The sequence below is a fragment of the Telopea speciosissima genome, chromosome 10 (genome assembly GCF_018873765.1).
Source record: "Telopea speciosissima isolate NSW1024214 ecotype Mountain lineage chromosome 10, Tspe_v1, whole genome shotgun sequence".
Lineage (NCBI taxonomy): Eukaryota > Viridiplantae > Streptophyta > Magnoliopsida > Proteales > Proteaceae > Telopea > Telopea speciosissima.
Genome location: NC_057925.1, coordinates 17,654,516 through 17,677,970, shown reverse-complemented (window position 1 = coordinate 17,677,970; position 23,455 = coordinate 17,654,516). Strand labels below are relative to the sequence as shown.

Sequence of the window (23,455 nt, the reverse complement as noted above, 5' to 3'; positions counted from 1 at the left end):
ACACCTTAGGAAAATCCCGATGGAACCATATATGCCAGATTTAGAGTTGTCAATTGGTCTAGTTTTGGGTTATTGGTCCGGTTCCTTAGCGGTTCCAGTCCTAAGGGGCCAGGAGACTCAGGACCAGAACCGGACCAATAAGCCAATCGGTTCCAAACTTAAGATCCAGGACCATTAACTAATGGGTGGGCCGGTTCCGGTTCCTAAACGGTTCCAAGCAGTCCGAAATTAAAAAATAAAAATTTCCTAACACATGCTACATATATTTAATAATATTGTTATATAATAACACATTAATTTCAATCACGTGAGATATGCTTCATTTTTTTTCTCAAATCATAGAGTTAGTCTATATTACCTCTTGTATTGTATTAATCAATAAGTAGGAACACTACCATCCTCTTATGTTAGGATTATTTTAAGGTATATTCTTAAGTTAACATTCCCAAATGGATCTTAAATTTACAGTCAAACCTTTGGTAAAATAGTATATGAGACAAGTGGTACCAGTCCAAATTGAAAGACTAAAAAAATAAAGGGTTTGATGACATTGAGTCTAAGAATTAAGGTTAGGATGTGAATTCATTCCGGTTCTACCGATTCCACTAGTTCCTAATTGGTTGGTCTGGAACCGGACCAATAAGTTATTGGGTGGATCGATTCCGATCGGTTCCAGTTCTGGTCCAAAATTGACACCCCTAGCCAGGTTTAGTCTTTTTTGGATAAATTACAGATCACCCCCTGATTTTTAATCAAAACTCAAATCACCCCCTGATTTTTGAAAAAACTCAAATCACCTTTTAGTTTAGACCCAAAATGACAAATTTGTCCCTAATGTTAGTTTTATGCGTTAAGTGATGATGTCAGCCAGTTAAATAAATTTAAATCCCTAAACTACCCTTGACCAATGTTGAAGATGAAGGAAGGGTAGTATTATAAATTTAATTCTAATGTTTTATTACAAGGATAAAATAGTCCTTTCACACCAATAACTAATAATAGACTAACACCGTTACCGCAAAGGGGGACACTTAAGTTTTTTCAAAAACCAGGAGGTGATTTGAGTTTTGATTGAAAATCAGGAGGTGATCTATAATTTATCTTTTTTTATTTTTATTTTAGGAAAATTTCACGGACACCTCCTATAAGTATTCAATATGTCATAGACTTGTCAAACTTTGGAAAAATATCACAGACTACTTTTCTTTATTTTTTTATTTCAACTTAGTCCACTGTGCAGTTAAGTTGCTGTTAAATTTTTTATAATGGCGAAATTACCCTTACCACTGGGTCATCGGTGTGAGGGATCGGAGGACTCTCCACGGCCTCTGGAGGAGGCGGCGCCGCTGCTGGAGTTTCCAGCACGTTTTGCATTCTCCGGTGGTTTTTCTTCTGTCGCCACCGCTGGTTTTTCCTCCTTTTTCTCTTCATCTTTCTTCTCCTCCTTCGTTTCCTCTTCTTTCTCTACCGGTGGTGCGGCTTCAGCTTCCGCTGGAGCTTCCGATTTCCGCTCCGGTGGTGCGGCAGTGTCGAGAGCTGGGAGATCTTCGTCGACATAATAGACCTTCAAGCCCATCTCTCCTTTGATCTGCGAAAAGACGCTTCTTTTCTCCAGAGGATAATAGAATCACAACAACCAGATCAGCTAGATCAGCCACATCAGCAAGAGTCCCAAGTCTCTTCCACTTCTATTCCCGCTCTGCAAGAGACCCAAGTCTCTTCCACTTCTATTCCCACTCAAACTCTTGTTACACTGCAAAGGATAAAGATAAGACCTTAGCCTTGGCCTTACCCGTGATCCGTTGCAAACACGAAATAACTCATTATTTATACTAACTCCCAATTGAGAGAAATATAGAACTGAAAATATTCAAAATCCTGAGTTTGTTTAATCCGCAACTGAAACCAAACCACCCCCTCCACCCCCAAAACTTCATTCAAAACCAGTTCCACAACATGAAGCTATTATTCTCAACCCCATCTGTCCCAGATGGTCACCAACCGAAACCCTTGCACTTCAATCACCAATCACTCAAACCTCTAATTCCACAAGCCAGTGAAGCCACACATTCTGAGCTCAAACCGGAGCTCCTAGGGTTTCCCCCTCAACAAAACAAGCAGAACACACAAATCAAGCTGTAGAAAATGACGAAACCACTAGATCTCAGCCACTTCAAGCAAGAAACCCCCCACTTTTTCCAAAATAAAAACTAGCGTTTCAGATCCCAATTTCACAAAACCACCACCGGAGATGTTGACTTTACCGAGGAAATTACTTCGCCTCACTGTCTTCTTATCGTTGTAGATGTTGAGCTCAAGGATTTCAGAGGCCATGGTGTCCAGATCATTAACTAGAAATTCGAGCTTCTCGTCCTACTGTGGATTCAGATCTCCGAACTTCGTCTTCGTCCGTCGCCTCTGACCATCAAAATCGACGATCACATAAGCACTGGCGGTTCCTTGCCCGTCCTTGGGCATTACATTTCTGGCGTTGCAGACCTCAACAATGAGCTTCCGACTGCAATTATCTGCCATTCTTACAAGGCAAAGAACCAAACTTTCTACTATTGGAATGAATTTCAGACATCTAATGGATGAGTACTACGATGGGTAAAATGGAATCAACGTGGCTGAGGAAGACTGCTGGTAATGGTCGCCAGAGTTGGAATTGCCGCTGGTAAATGTCGCCGGAGCCGAAGCAGGTGTTGATCGCCGGAGCCGGAGAGGGAAGAAGATGAAATGACAGTTTTTTTATTTAAATAACTAAAGGGTAAAATGGATATTTCACCTTTGGGTACTCTGCTTAACGTCAGGGGGAAGATTGCCATTTTGGCCAAGTTTGATAAGTCCGTGACATATTGAATACTTACAGGGGGTGTCCGTCAAATTTACCCTTTTATTTTTGGGTAAACAGGTTCAGTCTCTTCAGCCTTCACAGCACTCGCCACTCGCCACTCGCCACTCGCCACTCGCATTGCCCTCTACTTCTCGGGAAATCGCAGAGAGAGAGAGATGGAAGATAACAACGATGGTGGTGGTGGTAGGACCTGCATATGCAACATGGTGGACAATGGGAGTGTGGAGAGCCACAGGTACTACCTTGCTAGACGGACTGTGCTGGAGATGCTGAGAGACAGAGGGTATGACGTCCTTGACTCTGAAATCAATCAATCCCTCCATGAATTCCGTTCCATCTACGGCCACGACATCGTCGACCTCGAGCGCATCCGTATCAACGCTTCTCTCGACACCGATCCTTCCAAAAAGGTATAAACACCATGGGTTTTTGATGAGCAGTTTCTTATTTCAATCGACATTTGTTTTGTTTACATTTGAAAAACTGGAACACTGTAGTTTTGGTTGGATTTGTCGAATGTCGACAGAAATTAAAATGATTTGTTTGGAAACCCGATGGGTCTCTGAAACTACATTTATCTTTAACTTCCTCTATATCCCTGAATTTTTACAACTATTTTATGTCAAGTGTATGTTACACAAATTCACATAAATCCACATGCATGCAGACTAGATTTCTGTTTGATTTCTCATGTAAGTTCTGTTTGGTGATTTGAGGAACTGTGCTGTACTCCACTATGGTTTTGGAAGCAATGAACTGTGGCAGATTATCAAAAAGATTACAAGGAAAAAGAATTGTGGGAGTATGTGATGTTGAGCGTTTGGGTATTTTAGATTGTAAAACTTTGGTTAATCCTAGTAGGCTATCCTTATACACACACTTGGCAGTGTGGACTGCCGAAGGCCTTGGTGCTTGGGGTCCTATTTTTTGTTTTAAAATATGAACCTATTCTAATGTAAAACAATCTCCAACCAGAAAATTATAGTTGAAGACTAGTATAGTAGGATTGCAGAACGGAGTCAGAATTGAGAGAAAGTATATAACTTAAGACGATCAAATTAGAATGGCCCAAAATTGAAATTGACGGGTGTATTCTGCAAGTGAAACAGACCTGCAGAGTCTGAACTGATTCTGAAAACAGAATAGATACGCTCCCAAGAGTCCTAGTGCTACAAGGACTGATAGTAGTAGAACTAGAACAGAAGCACTCGACCAGATAGTTCAGAAATTAATGGCAGAATCTCAAAGTCTGTTGTCAGAAGCTATTATATGTAATATGAGCCCAAACCAAGTAGAGTATTCCAGGAACTTGTAACTCAACAACAGTATTGACTTAAAACTGACCTATTACATTGAAAACCCATGGGACCAAAGGCCCAACATGTCTATAACCCAACCCTAGATTTATTTTTAAGGAAGGAAGCCCAGTTTGGTGATAGACCTGCATCAACTCTCCCCAGCTTGAAAAAATTCATCTTTGAATTTTGTAGTGATGAGGGGGAAATAACATGTGATTAGCAACTTTGACCATTCCCAAACAGAATTCTGGTTGCTTGTAGGCTTTAGGAATATAGTCTTCAAGGTGTGGAGCTTTCTCTTCAAAGAACTACGGTGGCATAACAAACTCTATGTGTCGACCTCTGAATCAATATCAGTTGTGAATGTTGTATCCATAGAGTCTTCAACGTTAGTAACCTTCTCATCTAATACTTGAGATACAAGCTCCACCTCTTCAAGAATAGCATCTTGAATGCCATTTATTTCCTGTAGAGTATTCTCAACCACTTCTTCATCTTCTGATGTTCCAGCTTTGTCTACTTTTATTTCTTCGACATTGACCTCTTCAGTAGAATCTTCTACTTGTTGACTTTCTGTCTTTGAAGCTATAAGTTCTACCTCTTCAAGAACAACATCTTGCATGTCAATGAGTTCTTGTGGAGTATTCACAACCACCTCTTCATCTTTTGCTGTTTCAGCTTGGTCTACTTTGATCTCTTCCTTTTCATCACGATTCACTGTGATTACCTCAGCTTTATCTTCAGCTTGTGCTCTCTTAATTTCCTTTGGCAATGTAAATTTGCATTCAGCCGCTGATTTAACACGGGTGATGTCAGATTTCCAACACTCTTCAACTTGCAAACTGAATCTCATTATTAGAGGCTTTAGGTTGTCATCAGATTTGAAGGCCTTTTGTTGGTGATGTTGTCGAAGGGAATTTATTTGATCTTGCCGTCGAACTCCAAATGCCTGTGGTAAATATTTCCTACCCAGGTCTTCCTTCATCTCTGCCCAATTAATAGGTGCTTAAGTGCTTTGCCTTTATATTGAAGATTTCTCTCAGTATTTCTCGACCACTCAAGGGCTGGCCCCTCTAGATTAATACGAGCTAACCTCATCTTCCTAGGCTCAGATAAATCATTCCAATCAAAATAATCATCGAAAGCAGTTAACCAATCACAAAATACCTGTGGATTTGGTCTGCCATCATAGTCCCTCAACCGAGCGCATTTGGAGGTCTAGACCGTTCCCTGTAGTCTCTGTATCTGTCTTCCCTGTGATCTCTATACCTTTCCCTGTCTTCTCTGTAATCCTTGTGCCTTCTAGGAGGTTGGTGAACTTGGGATTCAGATGATATCTGTCCTCTTCCATGGGTAGATTGCTGTCCCTAACTGGAGTAACCTGTCGTTGCTCAATTTGCTGAAAACTTTCTTTTATAGCTCTCTGATCAATTAGTAGCTGCTGAAGCATCTCGATAACCTTTGCCATAGGATCAGATGCTATTGGCAGCTCTGCTCTACCATGTTCATCCATGGCTTTGATACCACTTAATGTAGTCCTAGGTAGGTAGAACTGTAGAAGACCCACTAGGAACCAGTACTACAGGTTTTGCTATGAATAGGCAGTCCGATTGGGGTAGTAAAATATGGATTTAGGTCAAAATTAGGGCTAGGGTTAGGGTTTGAAGGGTTGGTTATGCTAGGCAGGTGTAGGGGAGTCTATCAGTGAAGGTCCAGTGATGATTTGATAAGCGGAAGTGTGAAAACTTAAATGGCAGCAGGTTAGGGTTTCGGGCTTTTGAAAAGATGGAATGATGGAATCTAGGGTTTAGAGGCGGAATTAGGGCAAGGGCTTTAGGTCGAGTTCTCCAGGAGTAGAGAAGGTCACTCGGCCAAATTGTGGAGGTCTGATGATGGCTGGATGTTCCTGGACTGTAATTTAGGTTTTTGGGGTTTAGTGTAGTAATGGAGGATTTAGGATTTGGCTGGAAGAAAGGGACAGGGGTCTGGATCAAGTGGAGAGGGTGTACTGGGGATGCTGTGGTTTGAATTTCAAGTGATTGTGTTGGTGGGTTAGGTCTGTAAGTGATAAACAAAAGGGGGAAGTTAGGGTTGGGCTGTAGAGGGAAGAAGAAGTATGGGGATGGGGATGCTGTCACACTTACTTGCAGTAGCAGGGAGTAATCGGCAGCAGCTTGTAATGCCAGTAGCTTGAATAAAAATTGGATCTTGGAACTTGAACTTGAAACTAGAACTTGAAGAGAACCACTCGGGCTTCACACTGCAGAGTGTCGATTGGATCACACACCAATCCCACCAGCTTTGATCACACACAAAGCAAATCTTCAGTTGAAGAACAGTTGCAGCAGCTTGCAAGAGAGAAATTTCATAAACAGTGATGTAAAGAGGAGCCCCACGGTTTGCCTTTATTTATAATGGCCAAAGGCCTAAATTCCTATGCAGCCTAGGAATAGGAAATCCCAAATCCCAGGCTGAGTCTAATTACAAAACACACCCTCTCTAAAATTCGTGTAAAGGTGTGGACCCTAAAATATAACTTAAGTTAAAAAGACTCTATTTTAAAAGAATATTCTAAAATCACTTAAATTGGACCAGTGGTTCAACCGGTTCAATTTAAAACGCTAAAACATGAAAATAAACTAAGCATAGGGCTAATCCCATATGCAACTTATGTACCCCTACTTTAGGTCTATAAAAGTGACCTATTACATTGAAAACCTATGTGACCAAAGGCCCAACATGTCTATAACCCAACCCTAGACTTATTCCTAAGGAAAGAAGCCCAGTTTGGTGATAGACCTGCGTCACGGTTTCTGTTTTACAGGTTTAAAGGAGGCGTATCAAGTGTATCTTGCCTGTATTGGACCGTACACATATCAGACCGTATCAGTCGATAAAAACGTTTTTTGAAAAATAAGTATTGTGTGGTAAGTATTGTATCAATACCCTCCAGTACCGATACGTATCTTCCGATATGATACGATACCTACTAATACTTGAAACCCTAGTGTAGACCAAGGGAAATAACTGAACCTCCCTCATTTCTGGACCATTCATCTTGATTTATTGAGGAGTAGACACAAACTAAAGGTTGATTTAACCATCTACATTTCAAGAAGCCTAGCTATTTGGCAAGAAGTATTCTACAAAAACACATGGTAGAAGGGCTGGTTCACTTCACCAATCGGTGGACCAACCCCATGGGCCATAGGGTTGCTGGGTCTCTCAAACCCAAAATCGTGGGGGATATACTTGTCATCTTTATGACAAAGTTTTGTAATACAAGTGAGGGCCGATTGTTACTATTAGTGGTCCCCACTTGTGTAGTCAGTTAGTAATTTATATTCCTAAGTTAGTCAGTGAGTTATTAAGGTAGTTTCTGATTTTTCAGTTAAGTTATTAAGTCAGTTTCTATTGTCTGTTTTACTTGAGAAGCAAGTTATTGCTCTCTACTTATTGTAAGGGCTATTCAAGGATTTCAAGCCTCCCCCATGATTTATCAGATTAATGAAGATTGCTTTGCCGCAAAATTTGGCTTCCTTTGTCAAGTATGAACAAGACTTGAAGGGCTGTTAGGAGCCTGTCTGGGAGAAACCGATTCACATTAGCCTTTTCCTCTTTTTATCTCATCTTCTCTTCTATCTGTTCGAGTCCTCTGCTGTGCTGTGAGTGTTGCTGTTACTGGAGAAGATCAATCGTGGGCAGAAGGCACTCTTCCATTCAGCTGCTGCTGCTACTGATTGCTCCTTTGACTGAAGCTGCTGCTGTTGCTGTTTTCTCTCAATCGAGTGCAGGCTGCTGTGTTCCTGTACTTGGATATCTGCTGCAACTTCTGAGTGTGATATCTCCATATCCCTCCACCAAGCCCTGCTGGGTTTTGAACACCACACCATCCCACCATCCACTCCACTCGATCCCACTTTCACTCCATTCCACTGGCTGGATCTGGTGTGCACCTTAAGCTTCTATTTTAGTGTTTCCTTCATAACTTCCAATTGAAACATCAGTTCTAGTTCATATTTTCTGCAAGGGATCCTTTCACCCTCATCTCCCCTCGATCCAAACTTTGAAGCAATCCCACGGCTGGTTTGGTTTCTACCGCTAAGTTCTCTTACCTTCGATTTTGGTGAATTTCCTGTTTGACTGTTTCTGGTCATCCAAACTGTCCCAAACTTTGAGAGTATTCTGTAGTGGTTCCTACTTGAACTCGACCTTGATATTGGTCCATTCTATTGGCTGAAACCTCAGTTCCAGCACCAACCCATATTGCTAAACCAGTGTTGGTTAACACCCTATACCTGAGGCTATGTATTGGTTATTGTGGGTTTATTTTGAGACTAAATCTGACCTAGGTTTAGTCTTACATTACTGCTGGCTCCTTGTTTCTGCCAGTTCTAGTTTCAGTTAAATAGTATTTCAATAATCATTGTTTTATGGGATTATTCTTGTATATAAGAGGATTAGGGATCGAAAATCCATCTCCAGAACCTCAGTTGATTTGGAGGATCCAAATCGGGGTTTTTTTTTTTCCTGAACCCTGGATTGTATTAATTGGTATCAGAATAGGAAACACCAATAATTATATATAAAACAATCATTTCTATAAGGTGAAGATGCAGCTAGTTTAGTGTTAAGAGTGTTCGCGGTTTGCATAAGTACTGGGTTCACTGGTTCAGTAATACTATATGCATATGAAGTCTGAAACAAAGTGATATTTGCCAATATTTTTTCAAACTGGATTAGAACAGAGTCATTCTGACTTGGTGGTCAATGATATGTTCATCCTACAATCCCGATTTGAAAGATCTTGTTTGTTTGATGGCGGAATGATATGAAAGCTGTTCACGGTATGTGGAAGAATACTTTTCATGAGGTGAATAAGAAGCTGGAGTAGGGTAAGAGTTTTGGCATTTGAATAAGAGCTATTGGTTCAAGTCTATTGCATACATGTTTTCCATGTTGAACTCAGTAATAATGCTTTGCAGTCTAATGATCAGACCATCTGGTTCAGCTGCCGCAAACATTCTGTTCCAACTGGCTGGTCCTCTAACCAGTGAGTTCTTAGACTCATGGCAGTTATAACATAGGGCCAAATGGCCCAGTTCATTCTGAACAGAAAAAATTATATATTGTGTGATTTAAGTATTTTTTATTTTATGTACTTGATTCTGGATTCTTGTTTCTCATGACATTGAGGTTCCTTTTTAGCAGTTCTTTTTGAAGTTTCTATTACACAACATCCATCATGGCAATCCTTCACATTTTCTGTAATGGTGCTGTCTTTTTATTTGCAGATTCTAGTGATCTTTTGTGGAATTGATAAGGTCCGGGTTGCAATTATTCGTGGTATTTACACCCAGATAATGAGCAAAGAAATTTCATTGCGGCCCTCCCGGGTGATATTGGTATTACAAGATGAAATAACAAGCCTAGCACGTAAAGCTTTATCTGAGTTTCCATTTAAAGTTGAGATCTTTAAGGTAAATGACCAGTAATTGTTAGGTCATGACATCTTACCCTTCTAGATGTTGGATTCATCTCACTTCTTTTGGAAATGTTTGAGAGTTATAAGTAATTTTCCTACATAATGATTTTTGTGGAGACATCATGATGGAGAATCCAAGTCACCTAAGGTTTAGGTTCAGAAATCCCCGAGAAAACCAGAATTAGGAGAATCAAAAAACAGAAAATCAGGTTGTTCAATTTATGTAGCAGAATTAAACATCAAAATTTGGAACCAATCCAATGACTAGATTTCAAGTTAATGAAGTTTCTTAGTGGAACAATGAAACTAAAAACCAGGAGCAGAGCAGAATTCGATTTCAGGAAATTTCAGAATGCAAAAGAGTAGTCAATGTTGATCTAATTTAATGAATTGACAGCAAAATGAAATCTTAACAAAGTCCTGAAGTCAAATCTGGAAAATTAAATTCATAAAAGATCAATTTAAACAAAACCAACTTGTAGTAGGATTGTTCATTTCGATGGCAAACACTGATTGGATCTGAACAAGAATAACGAAAGAATGTTCAGCAACAGATCCAGACAGGTATTCTGAAATCAGATTTGAAGAACCAGTTCTAGAATCAGAGATTTTGAAGAAGCATAGTACAAATAGGATTCTAGAAATCAAAAGAAAATTTCAAATTTTGAAGACTGATTCTGGAAACAGAGTTTAACAATGATGTACAGAGTTGAAATCTAGAATAAGAAACGCAACTAACAAATCAATAATTAACTAATTAACAGAGTAGGAAAGTATGCGCAGGATAGGATAGAGAAGTTCTGAGTTGTTTGAATTGATGGAAGGATAAAAATAAAATAAGAAGAAGATGTTTGTTCAGGAATCACCACCTGAAACCCAACCTTGGAATTACCACAACAGGGAGGTACTGAATTACCAGAGAACCAAATGCTGAAGCCATAATCTCATTCATCGAATTCGTGTCCAAGGCTGTAGCCCTTTACAAACTTATATAGACAACTTTAAAAAAGATTCTTATTCAAAAAAGGAAGGCCCTAAGTAAATCCTGAGCTGATAAGGTAACTTTAACTAAGTAACTAACTAGTAATCTGAAATAATAAAAGAAACTATGGGCTGTTTTGGTATGATTTCTATTTCAAATTCATGGGGTCATAAATTGAAGTTATGGTGTTTGGTACGATTTTTTCACCTTATTATGAGAAATTGAAATCAATTTCATCTGAAACAGTGAAATAGCTGAAAACCTGTTTCAATATTTAATGTAGTTCTAGATTGGTAGGAGACCGACTAGAAGCCAGTTAACCAGGATCTGCTATGAACTGGGTACTTCGTCTAGGTCAAAATAGACTTTTTTTTGTGAAATTAGGGTTATGGTTTGATGAGTGGGTTATGTCAAGTTGATGTAGGGGAGTCTATCAGTGAAGGCCTTGTTAAGTTTTAATGGTTGAAAGTGAGCTGGAATGGAATTGCAGCAATTTAGGGTTAGGGTTAGGTTTGGGTTTTTGAAAAGAGAATAATGGTGGAATCTAGGGTTTAGGATGGGAAATTAGGGCAGGGGTTTGGATTGAGTTCTCCTTAGGGTGAGAGGGAAATTTGAACCAAATATGCAGGTATTTGATGGCTGGTTTGGTTTGTGCAGAATTTGGGTTGTGGGATGATGTTCATAGATGGAGAGGATGTTAGGGTTTGGTGGTTTAGAGGATTAGAAGAAGAAAGTTTAGGGTTGGGATGAATCAAACTCACTATTGTTGCAGAATTCCCTTGGCAGCAACTTGTTTGATTGAGAAACTTGAATAAAAATTGAATCTTTAACTAGAACTTGAAGGAGATCTTCAAAGAACTTGAAGGAAAGCTTCAAAAGAACCACCTGGGTTTCATATAGCAAGATGTCGATTGGATCAAACAACAATCCCCCCAATGAACCACCCGGGCTTCCCACCGTAAGGTCTCAATCGAATCAAACACCAATCCTACCAGCCTTGATCAAACACAAGACAAAAATCTTCAATGGAGAAGTAGAGCAGCAAAAGCTTTTCATTAATATCAAAATTCGTGTTCAATGCTTGCCCCCCTTACAACCTTATATAAAAGATTCAAAAATAGACTCTTACACTAAAAAGGAAAGGCATAACCCAATCCTTAACGTATTAGGTAACTTAAATTGACTAGCAAACTGAAATAAACTCAAAATAGAGTCCTAATCTGGCCCCACTAAACACTAAAAAGAAAACTACTAAAATTACTTACATTGAACCATTGGTTGAACTGGTTCAATTTATGAACAAAAACACCAAAATAAAACTAAGTATGGAACTAAAACAACTAATCTCGTAAGCAACCCTTTTACCCACACTTTAGGTCCATAAAAGTGACCTATTACATAGAAAACCCATGGGGTCAAAGGCCCAACATGTATAGAACCCAACTCTAGACTTATTCCTATCAAAATAAGCCTCTTTTGGTGATGTGTCTGCATCAATATTGAAATTGAAATCAATTTCAAGTCCATTCTGTGCTCCATTTTAATGAGCATATGTTAATAACAGGGGTAAATGTGTCATTTGACATGCTTAAAAAGAAACAAAAGCAAAATCACTCTATTTTGCCGCCACCACCACCACCACCACCACCATCACCATGCTACCACCACCGCCGTCACCACTAACCCTCCTTCCCAGCCCCGCCTCGTCCCTCCTCCGCTTCCACCACCACCACCACCACCACCCTTTCCCAAAGAAATATAGAGAATCTATTCTCAGAAATTAAACTACCAAATGGATTTCTTATTCTTGAAATATTTTAGATTGATGCAACCACAACAATATCAATTTCTTGACCAAAAATCTATTTGTTGGCTATTTCATGAAATCAATCCAAAATTGAAATCGAAATCCTACTAAATCGGCCCTGAAATAAAGCTGAACTTAAAGTCCCTAATCTAAGTACTAACACTTAATAACAATTAAAATAAAAAATAAAATCTAGTATGAACAGTAACACATGAACGGTAGCATGTGAACTAATCCATGAATAATAACCTAAGCCAGGTTTGAACCAGGCCAATCCTAACTGCAGGAAAGTCTTTTCTTCCTCTTCTTTTTAGCTGTATATTTCGTCACATCACAGTTCAGATCCTCATTTATATTTGAATTACCACATTATATATTGTTCTTCTATGAACGCCTCATGAAAGGAACTAAAAAACTAAAGAGTCGGGATTTTGCATGCTTGCATAAATGCCTGTTTGCAAGGGTTAGTTTTTTCATGAATTTTCGCCATTTGGTTGTTGGATCTTTGGATTGAGATGCATATACTTAGTCTTGAGAAATTTTTAGCGTTAAGCTTGACCACAAATTATAAAATGCTGAATTTGAGCACTTAAATTTGTGGAGGAAGTAGACCAGGGGTTGCCTGTATGTCTTGGATGGAACAGATTCTTCAAAAAATCTAAAATCCATTGATTTTGCTTCACAAATAATCAGTTGCTACCACTGCTTCCACCCCACTACTTCTCTCCTGCCACCCCACTGCCACCGCCACGACTGATTTTGAAGTCTTAGGATGTTGTCATATTTTAAATTTTAAAAAGGAGCCATTTAAATTAGGTAAAAGGTTCTCTGCACAATCCAAGTAGTAAGGGCTCCTAGCTGGCCCTCCTAGTTGTGCCGCATGGAAGGGTGATGTGGCAGTTCCGACCATTGGATAGTCATAGACTAGGGCATGGTTTTGATTGGCCATGTGGAATATTTCACAAATTAATTTAATCGTATATCCTGCCATGCATTGGCATGCATCCTCTTGTAGTGCATACATTATTGTGGACCCTCTTGGTTGTCCTGGATTTTCAAAGCTTTATTTTGCCTCGTAGATGTATGGTCTTCTCTGTTTAGGCTGAAATTTGACAGATCAAGGGGCCTTGGAGTGGACCTGTCCACAATGTGGGGCCATTGGAGCTGCTGCGTGGTATATATTTGGGCCATTTAGGATGTACTTTCTTGATGGGCCATCCAGGATAGCATAGATCTTCCATTTTTTAGTAATAGTAACAATTTCAGTTTTTTGTTGTAAAATTGACTTAAATGTAATAATGTATACAAACAGTGCATGGAGGCATTCCATTTTAGATATTTGCCTTTTTAGTTTTTTTATGTAGAAGCTTTTCTAAATTTAAGTTGTATCCACTCTCTCCCTTCGGTTATGGTTTTCTGCTTGGAAAACAATAGCTCTCTCCCTTCATTTTATGGCTTTCTGCTAGGGAAACAATAGTTCCAGCTTATGTCTGATATTATGATTGTGAAGTGTATATTAATGGGTGGAACTGAGAAGAGTCCGGAGGTAATCAATATTTGGCTATGTAAGGATGTTGAATATATAAATGCAAGGGCAGTACACCCACTGAATTGTGCTGGTGCAGGACTCACTATTTGATAGATAGATCTTCAGGTTTAGGTAGGGATCATACGTGTCTATGGGGCCTTTTATGTTGAGTGGTTCACTGAGCCAGTCTGTGTTCCTTCACTAACCTTGAGGAATCTTTTCTTTTTTTTTTGGGGGGCGGGAGGGTGGGTAGGCAAAACAAGAAGAATTTTTATTTACATAATATAGGGAAAAGAGAAATGTACAATTGTGTTGTAAGCAAGGTTCAAGATCTCGTCTCGTCTCGCCATTTCGGGCAGGTCGAGATTTCCGAAATATCCAAAATTTTGCCGAAATATGGTATTTTTTCTACCATATTTCAGCAGTCCAGGGTTTTTGACCATATTAAGGTCTGATACTTCATGTACACCCTTATTTAAGCTAAATAAACACATTTAAACCTTCATATTGCAAAAAAGTGAACTCAAAGTGGTGTTTTGGGTTTGCACCCTTAATTGACAGTATACGGTCGGACCTTGATGTATAAATAGTTAAATACACATTGTATAAGTACTAAAAGACATAATAACAAATTTAAACAAAGTAATGAAACAAAAATAAAGTCAATAGTCGCCTTTAGTTTAAACTTTAAACTCATAGGTCATAAGTGCATAAGTTCATAAGTCATAACTCATAAACTCCATAAAAGAAACTCCATAAAAGTCATTAGTTCAATACTCAATAGTCAATCACAAAGTCACAACTCACAACTGTCAGAAAACAAATTTTAGTAATAATTGCTATGCCTTCCTAGATCGACCCCACTCATGCTCCGCTAGAGTCGACGTCCATTGCTCTCTGTCTGAAGGACATACGTGGACCATGGTATAGTTTCGGAGAAGAAATGAGTGTAGTCATCCACAACTGCCATGTAAATCCCAAAATATCACGAAATTTCGCCGAAATTTGTACTTTTTTCATTTCGTATGGCCATTTCGTCTCTGTAGTGTCGAGATTTCCTAAATATGCCGATATATCGGCGATATTTCGCGAAATCTTGAACCATGGTCGTAAGGAAAGAGATGTCATGGATATCTCCAACCACTGATCATCTTCGGAGATCCTTTCAAGTCTGGAAACTCCTTTGCAGCCATCTACTTATTCCTCCCACCACCACCCAAAAAAATTGTTTTGTATCTAGCACCCATCTCATAATAGATGAGCCTATAACAGCAAGCAATCTTAGCTAGCTCCAGGATTTACTATCAAACATGCTTCCTTGTCATGTACAGTTTAAAAAAGGACAAATGAAAAAAGACATATGAAGCATATCTTATAACTATAAATTGAGTTTCCATGAAAAAGGCATATGATTTATATTTTATATTACAAATTGAGTTTCCATGAAAATATTTTCCATTGAAACAAATTAAAGGGGAAGAAGGACAAAAATAACAAGTGTAAGAGGTAAGTATTATGTCAATTGTATGTGACAGTTGGTTTTTCATTGGTTGTTATGTACTCACATTAAGAGATGGAACATGGAAATCGGCAAGCTACACCTAGGTGGACCTGGGTGATGGGATCATAGGTAGTCTAGGCAGTTGCTAGCGCACCAATCTCTAGTGCCTTCCTAACATATTGTACAAACTGAACTCAATTCAATTCTAACTCAGTTTTATCCCATCTAAATGGGGTCAGCTACATGGATCCTTTTTCTCCATTCTTCTCTATTCAAAGCCATACTTGTTACTAGTCCTAAGTTAGGAGTGTCTTTTCTCACCACTTCTCCTAGAGTTATTTTAGGCCTACCTTGGGCTCTTTTACCTCCTTCAATCTGAGTTAGATCACCCCTTCGTACTGGAGCATTCAAAGGCCTTAGTTGCACATGTCCATGCTACCTCAAACGATTTTCTTGCAACTTATCATGTATCGGACTGCTACTAAATTAGTTCTAATTTGTTTGTTCCTTATTTTATCTTTTCTAGTTTTTCCACTCATCCATATAAATATCCTCATTTCAGCTACACTAAGTTTGTTTATATATTACTTCTTCGCTGCCCAACAAGGTTCGAGGTCTCGGTATCTCGGCTGGTTTTGGTCAGCCAAAAAACCGAGTTGTCTCGGTAACTCAGCTAGATCTCGGCCGAGTTGGTGTATTTTTTTTATGTCAAATTTCGGCCCTTGGTTTTAGTGACCATATGACTTAGTTAGGTCATAAAACTTGCAGGACAACCTATTTTAGGCCCTATAAACATGGTGGAACCGTTAGTTTTTTTAAAATCACACCCAAAATAGTAGTTTGACTTAGGACCCTAGGTTGCTAGTATACGCTGTATATATATACTGATATGATCAATTCAGCAATTCCTCCCAATCTTTAGTATTAGAACACATATAATTCAAGTAAAACAGCTTAAATAAGCAATAGGAATGAAAATTTTATATTCAAGTAAAACCCTTAGTTTTTTAAAAATCCACTTGTTCCAAGCTTGGTTGTGTTAGATTTTGGTAAAAAAATCAGCATTTGGGGGGCGGGGGTATTCTGGAGTCTGGACCATCCGATCATGGATTCCTCGGCTGCTTCACCCCATGCCTGCCAGTGCCACCATTATTTCACAGTTTCACCACAACAATAATGACAATAATATACACATCTGATCAACTTTTTCTTAACCCTCTAAACTTCTAACTGTTTCCTTTTTGACTTTTTTCACTAATTGATGTGAAGTAGTTCTTAACCTCCAATGGCAGTCCTTGTTGCACCCTTTAGTTACTAAGATAGAGCCATAAATGCCCTTATCACGAAACAGTAGTTACTAGTTGCAGAAAGAGCTGAGAGTTGCATAAAATTAGCAAATCTAAACATAGTTGTCATGGCGTCCTGGCGCTGGAGAGGGTTGCATGGCGACCTACGCCATGGCGTCCCTCTTTGATTTCTTCTTCCTGTCTCTCTTTCCCTCTTCGATTTCTTCTTCCTGTCTTCGATTTCTTCTTCCCTCTTCGATTTCTTCTTTCCCTCTTCAATTTCTTTCGATTTCTTCTTTCCCTCTTCGATTTCTTCTTTGATTTCTTCTTCCTGTCTTCTTTCCCTCTTCGATTTCTTTCGATTTCTTCTTTCCCTCTTCGATTTCTTCTTCAATTTCTGAATTTTCTTCTTAAAACTTGAGAAACAATAGAGAAAAAATAAAACATGGCTTGAGTATACATCTATTAACACATTAAAAATAAAGAAAATAAAAAATAAAACATGGTCGACATGCTCGCCATGTCGATATATCGACGTGACACCCCTCCACCGACTTGGATCGCCGTGACAACTATGAATCTAAATTCTAAATGGGAGAAGCAAAGAGAGTCATACCAGTGTAGAGTGATATTATAAGTTCCATGGTTGGCAACATTGATAAACACTACATCTCCTCTGCGGACATGTATAACTGGTCCTGGAAATTGCCCATTGACTGTCAAGATTTTCTTGGTGCTACAGAGTCTTGTATACGAAGTTTATGTGAGCTGCAAGCAAGACCAGCAAATATCTCATTTAGTAAAAACCAGATATTCAAGCTTTGTGCTGAAGGTGTGTGTGTGTGATGGTACCTGCTGATTTGAACCTGATAAGGTACTCAAAGCGCAAAGCAAAGAGGCAAAGTGCAGAAAAGGCCAGGGGAGACTGGCTTAAAACTGCAAGATCAAGGGAAGTGTAAGATGGCATCAGCTCAAAGGACGAAGGTGGATGGATTACCAGATCGAACTATGGGTATAACCTTACAGTCTTTACTTTCGGTCCTTCTAGTTAGAAAGAAATGTATTTGGCTACTATTTTGCCCACTTTTGAAAGTTTATTAATTATTCTTCTTTCTTTTCAAAGCATGTGTTTACTATTGACAAATCATAAGCCAAAGCAAATTCTAAATTGAAGTCCCCTCATTCCTATCTCCAAACCATAACCCCCACAAATTCTTTCATAACCTTTACAATCTCTTCCAGCATGTCCATTTAGATCTCCCCCTTCAATATTCTTTTCTCCTTGATTAATTCCTTGAACTAATCTATACATAATCCATGTGTTCCCAAAATTGTTTCATAGTATTTTCATCCAATCCTATTTGGAGTGTGTAAGCTCTAATTATATTGATTATCTCTTTTTTTAACACAAGTTTGATGGATATTATCCTAACTCCGATTCTTTTAACATCTGTGACATCTTTTTTTTTTTTAGATATTTATCCACTAGTATTCCCACACCACTTCTATTATTTTTATCCCCAGCATACCAAAGTTTATATACATCTAATTCTTTAGCTTTTTACTCTTCCATCTAAACTCTTGTAAACAACTTATGTTAATTCTTCTTCTTCTTCTTCTCCTCATTATATCCTTCAATTCTAAACTTTTCGCATTAAAGTTTCAATTTCCAAGATGCTAATCTAATCCTACGCTTTTGGACTATATTCTTTATTTGCACTCATCCACGGTGTGAGAACCCTTGCCCACTTGTCACCATAGCCGGGCGCTGACGCGGTGCGTTGCTTATGGGAGACGCCCTAGCTAACCCTTGCTCACTATTCATTAGACCTGGGTCATAGTGCAGCGCAGGAACCTCCTAGCATAAGGTTGAAAATATAAAGTTCTTGGATCTAGGCAAAAGGGTTTGGCTAAAATAATTACAATGCTGGCTGCCAACATGACGCACCAACCCTCCTCCATTATCCGGGCCTGGGACTGGCAACATAAAATACTAATGCACCAACCACCTCCTTTTCCTTACATATTGTACATTTGTACATTTGTACATTGAATGTGCTGACAATGGATCACACAGATGTGATAGTTATACAGGAAAACAAATAGAGAATAATAAAAGTGTATCTAGGTACATATTTTTGACTAGACCACTGCCTGATCAGACTTTGCAAGGTTGTGTGTCACCATAACCCGCCGGGACAACCTAATTGCCTCGGCCTTGCCTTGACAACACTGAAAATACTTGTTTATATTTACATGTTCTTTTTATATAAGCTTCTTGTTAAAAATATGTATTATGCTTACCACTTGCATTGTAAAATTGCATAATAAAGAACAGCTGCTAGTTAGTGAAAGACTTCTTTTTTTTTTTTTTTTTTTGCTAGATGTAAAAGACTGCTTCCCCCCCCCCCCCACCCCCCACCCCCCACCCCCCCTTCTTTGCAATGTAAGTTTCATTTTCATCTTAATGAAATCTAGGTCATCATATGATATAGGGTATGTTGTGTTTCATTTCAGTCTGGTCACTGGTGTAACAAGAAATCATCTGACTTGAGTTAAAACTGCATTAAAGCTGTTTGTCTGATTTTATTTACCAAATGGAAAAGAAAAACTGGCTATCTGAGTCTCAACTATTTCATTTTGCATATCTATGGCTGGCTCTTTTAATTTATGAATTAACCTTTCTTTCCCCCCTCTCCTTTAGTGATATTTGTACAATCCCTAATGTTTCTTTTTAAATTGGGAATATTTATGTTTAGCTTTTATATCTTTTAAAATTTAAGGTTGTCCAGCCTTTTTTCTATGTAAACCAAGTTCATGATGAGGAATTTATGTTTTTCTTTTCGATCTCTTGTTTCTAAATCTCATTGTGGCTTGTTTCTTCCAGATTCACGACTTGTTGATCAACATCACAAAACATGTGTTAAAGCCGAAACACGAAATATTGACTCCGGCAGAGAAAGAGAAGCTAATGAAGAAGTACAGTTTAGAAGACAAACAGGTTTATTTTCCAGTTCTACCCTCACTGTTATACAAGTTAGTAGCTATGTCTCTTTGGTTTTAAAATGGATAAAGATGACAATATTTGTTTATTTCTTCCAATGTACTGAGTGCATTATGAAAATTACTGCTGGACTAGAACGTGCAACTTTGTGAAATCATCTGAGGTATGCTACTTCGTTTTTAAAATGGAGACAGTTGACAATGTTCAATTTGACTCATTCATTCCATTATACCAAATTTTCAAGATCATGACATGCAACAACTATTTGTTTTTCATTTTCAAGAACCTTTTGAATGTGGATGCGTTTCAAATTTTAGTAGCAAGGCATCTCTTTCCAAAGAATGACTAGTAAAGTAAGATTGATATTAACATTCACTTAGCGTAGTATTGGTAATGGTATCAAGAATCGATACGTATTTTCCATATCAGTACGATACATATCGAGATTGCCCTGTTGATAAGATACAAAACCGATACATAAATTTTTTTTTGTGCCGAACCAATACGGGGTGATACAGTATAGATATGGACCAACACACTTGATACACTGGCTGGCTGGCTGCCAAAACACAAAAATCCCAGTTTTGAAAGAAAATTTCTTCCTACTTTGATTTTTTTGCCAAAACCTAAGTGTATTTCATCTACACTTAAAAAACGACAGAGAAGTGATTTAACATGCAAAAACTTTCATTAAAGCTAATTAAAGTGGAGATCAAACATCAAAGCCACAAGTTGAAGTATGTTTGTTGCAAAGTACTTATATCAATAGTACATACTACTTCAGATTTGTTTAATATGTTACTAATAGAGTAGTAATATGCTTATTGTGTATAAACTAAATGTATGTTACTTAATACCTAGTAGTATGTATATATTTACATATTGCTTGCTTGGTTTGGATCCTTAAGGGTTACTTTAGACTAGTATCCTAATACGCAAATATATTTTTCTTTTCAAATCTCGTGCTTAATTGCTTCTTTTTATTAGTAGGGTTTGATATTACATTTGCTAATGAAAATTTGAATCACATAGATGCTGTGAAGACAGAGATAACCTGACATTGGTTGGACATCATTATTTATTGCTTATTTATGGTGCACAATGCTTAAAAGACTTGTTTTGCATATATCATAAGCTTATCCATGCGTGTCAAAGCGTATCTAGTGTCTCTTCGTATCTCTGATACGTCTCCGACACCTCTCTTTGATACTTCTCTGAGATGTCTCTTAAAACCAACATTCAGATATGCTACCCAAGACCGATACTTGCCACCTTGATTATAGTAGACAGGTTAATGACACTCTAAGATAACCATTGTCTATTTACCATTTTCCCAAGCCGTTATTCTGATCTTTTTCGTATAGTATCACATATGAATGTCAGGTTGTTAATTTTCCTAATAAGATATATAATATATCATTGTCTAATGAAATTTAAATGGAAAGAAACCGTGAAATGTACTATATAGTGGTAAAGTTGACCACTGTCCCTCCTCCACCAAATATATATATGTGTATATATATTTCCTGTTCCAGTTTGAAAGTCTATTCTCTTTTGATTATCTCTTGCTCAGAAACTTCTGTTCTTTCGCCTTAAGAGGTTTAAACTGTTGCTGTTGAACTTCATGTCTGGAAGTCATGCTCAGAACTTTTTAATACAATTCCCAAAATATCCACTTTAAAATTTTGAAATTTTTTTGAGACATGGTGAATTCTTGTATCTGCTACAGTGTCATGGGTATCATAGGAAACATGAATGAATTCAGTAATGAATAAAGGAAGAAAAGGCGCAAGTAAAACATTCTTTTGGTAGATAACAACTGTTTTCTTGCATAAAACTGATAAATTAGTATACTGAAAGGCATGAGATCCTACTGGGACCTAAAAATGAGAAATCTACCAGTTTCTGTGTCAATTATTGCATTTGGGATACAGAGTTTCTGAAGTCGTTTTGCTACTTGTCCGCAAAAATCAGCAAACACTGGTATTCATTGAGACAAGATGCTTACCCTGATCGAGTCAAGTTCAAGCTTTCTGAGTGTAAATTAGGACACGAAGAACTTTATTTTCTTTTCGACCCGACTCTGGGGTGCTAAGATACAGGCCTCTTTGTTGAGGAGACAATCTCAAGGACCACCACTACCTAGAGTGCACCATACAATCATAATAGCTATGGTGTTACTATAAACGACTATTTGGAATAAAATGTTAAACAGGTAAATATTTCTGATGCATTACTTGAAGTCCAGAATCCCTATCTTTAAGAGATAAAGGCAACAACACTGGTTTTGGGCCAATATTATACTAAAATCCTCGAAATCAGATCGATGCATTTTTTTTTTAATTCTGATGGTTAGGTTACTTGTAGCCAAGATGAGGAGGTGGAGTGTATTTTGGTCATGGTATCATTATGGCATTGATAAGTATTAAGCAGTCCTCATTGATATTGATTCCCCCTCACTCCTCCCCGATGGTGTCCCTAGCCAAGCCTTTGAGATAAGTAAGAAAGTGGGTCTTGTCTGGTTGAGGAGAAAATAGCAATTTGATACTTCAAAAGTTTGGAGGAATGGAATGCATACGGAATCAATAAATTTGTTTGCACATCTGAAAAAGATTCCTTTAGTTTCTCTTGAAGATTCTATCCCAGTCAAGGAGGCAGCCTAAGTGATGCAGATTTGTGGTCGAACAGGCTTGATCAGTCTGGCATCCAGACCAAGATGAACTCCCAACCTTGTTCTGTTTCAGTAGGATATTTGAATTTGTTCTATTTGGAAAAGGTATTATCTTTTATTTTGGGATAGCTATTAGACATGTGGGAAATTTCCAGTTTGGGTTCTATTGAGTTTCTATTTTGCTAGTTATGTTTTAGGAAGTAATTAGAAGTCTCTTTTGTTGGTTTTTATAAATAGGCATGTAATGCAATACGTAGGACAGTGAAGAATGGAATATTGAGTTGGCCTGTGCTTGTGTGCCCTCCCCTCTCTCCCCTTCCCCCTGCGAGATCCCTTCTCCTTCCTCCTTTATATTCTGTTTCTCTTCCTTTCCTTCTCTTTTCCTGTTACTGTTCTTCCCTAACGGTACCAGTAGTACCCATTTGCTGGTCATCAATCTCTATACCTCTCTCTATTCTCTCGTATTTGGGTTGAAGGCTCCTTTCTCCTGGGCGACCCAAACCCCCCAAACCTGTGCTCCTAAACTCCCTTCCATCGTGAGTTTGAAACCCAGTTGCTGGTCTGAAGTTGCTTTCCTGTCAAACCTAATTTGCAGGAATTTCTTGCTGTTTATTTACCTGACTTTTGAACCTCTCGTTGGACCCCTCTTAGGAATCTGTGCGTTGGAATTCCTCACCTCAAATCTCAGGTTGAACGGTGGAGTGTCGAAGAGAGTTCTTTTTCTCCAAGTTTCACTGGTTTTCGGCTGGAGCTAGGAGACGATCCCCCCCCTCCCAAACGATATTATCTTTTAAATGTTGATTTCCTAAACTACCCTCCCTCTTGTCTCATTATTCTAGTTTATCCTTATTTTATTTCTAATTCCAGGGCTACCCCTTCTCTTTATTTATCATCCCGTCCTATTTTCTCTTTTGTTTGCCTAAGTACCCCTTTGAGATTCCATCTATTTACCAAGCTGCCATTTTCTTATAAACTTCAAAATATTTACTGTTTTGCTACGAAGCTCTTGATTTGAGTCTTCTATTACTTGGGTGAG

The 23,455-nt window shown here is 38.4% G+C and overlaps 1 protein-coding gene across 4 annotated transcripts in view; it reads left to right on the top strand.

Annotated features, from left to right (window-relative positions):
• The window catches only part of LOC122642211 (DNA-directed RNA polymerase V subunit 5A-like), a 52,231-nt gene that overhangs the window by 26,353 nt on the left and 2,423 nt on the right, over positions 1-23,455 (top strand). For all 4 annotated transcript variants that reach the window (XM_043835646.1, XM_043835647.1, XM_043835644.1 and 1 more), the window contains 3 exons: positions 3,003-3,267; positions 9,450-9,635; positions 19,632-19,745. In XM_043835646.1, coding sequence (XP_043691581.1) covers positions 3,013-3,267; positions 9,450-9,635; positions 19,632-19,745 — 555 coding nt within the window. In that variant the 5' untranslated portion in view covers positions 3,003-3,012. The remainder of the gene's footprint in view (positions 1-3,002; positions 3,268-9,449; positions 9,636-19,631; positions 19,746-23,455) is intronic.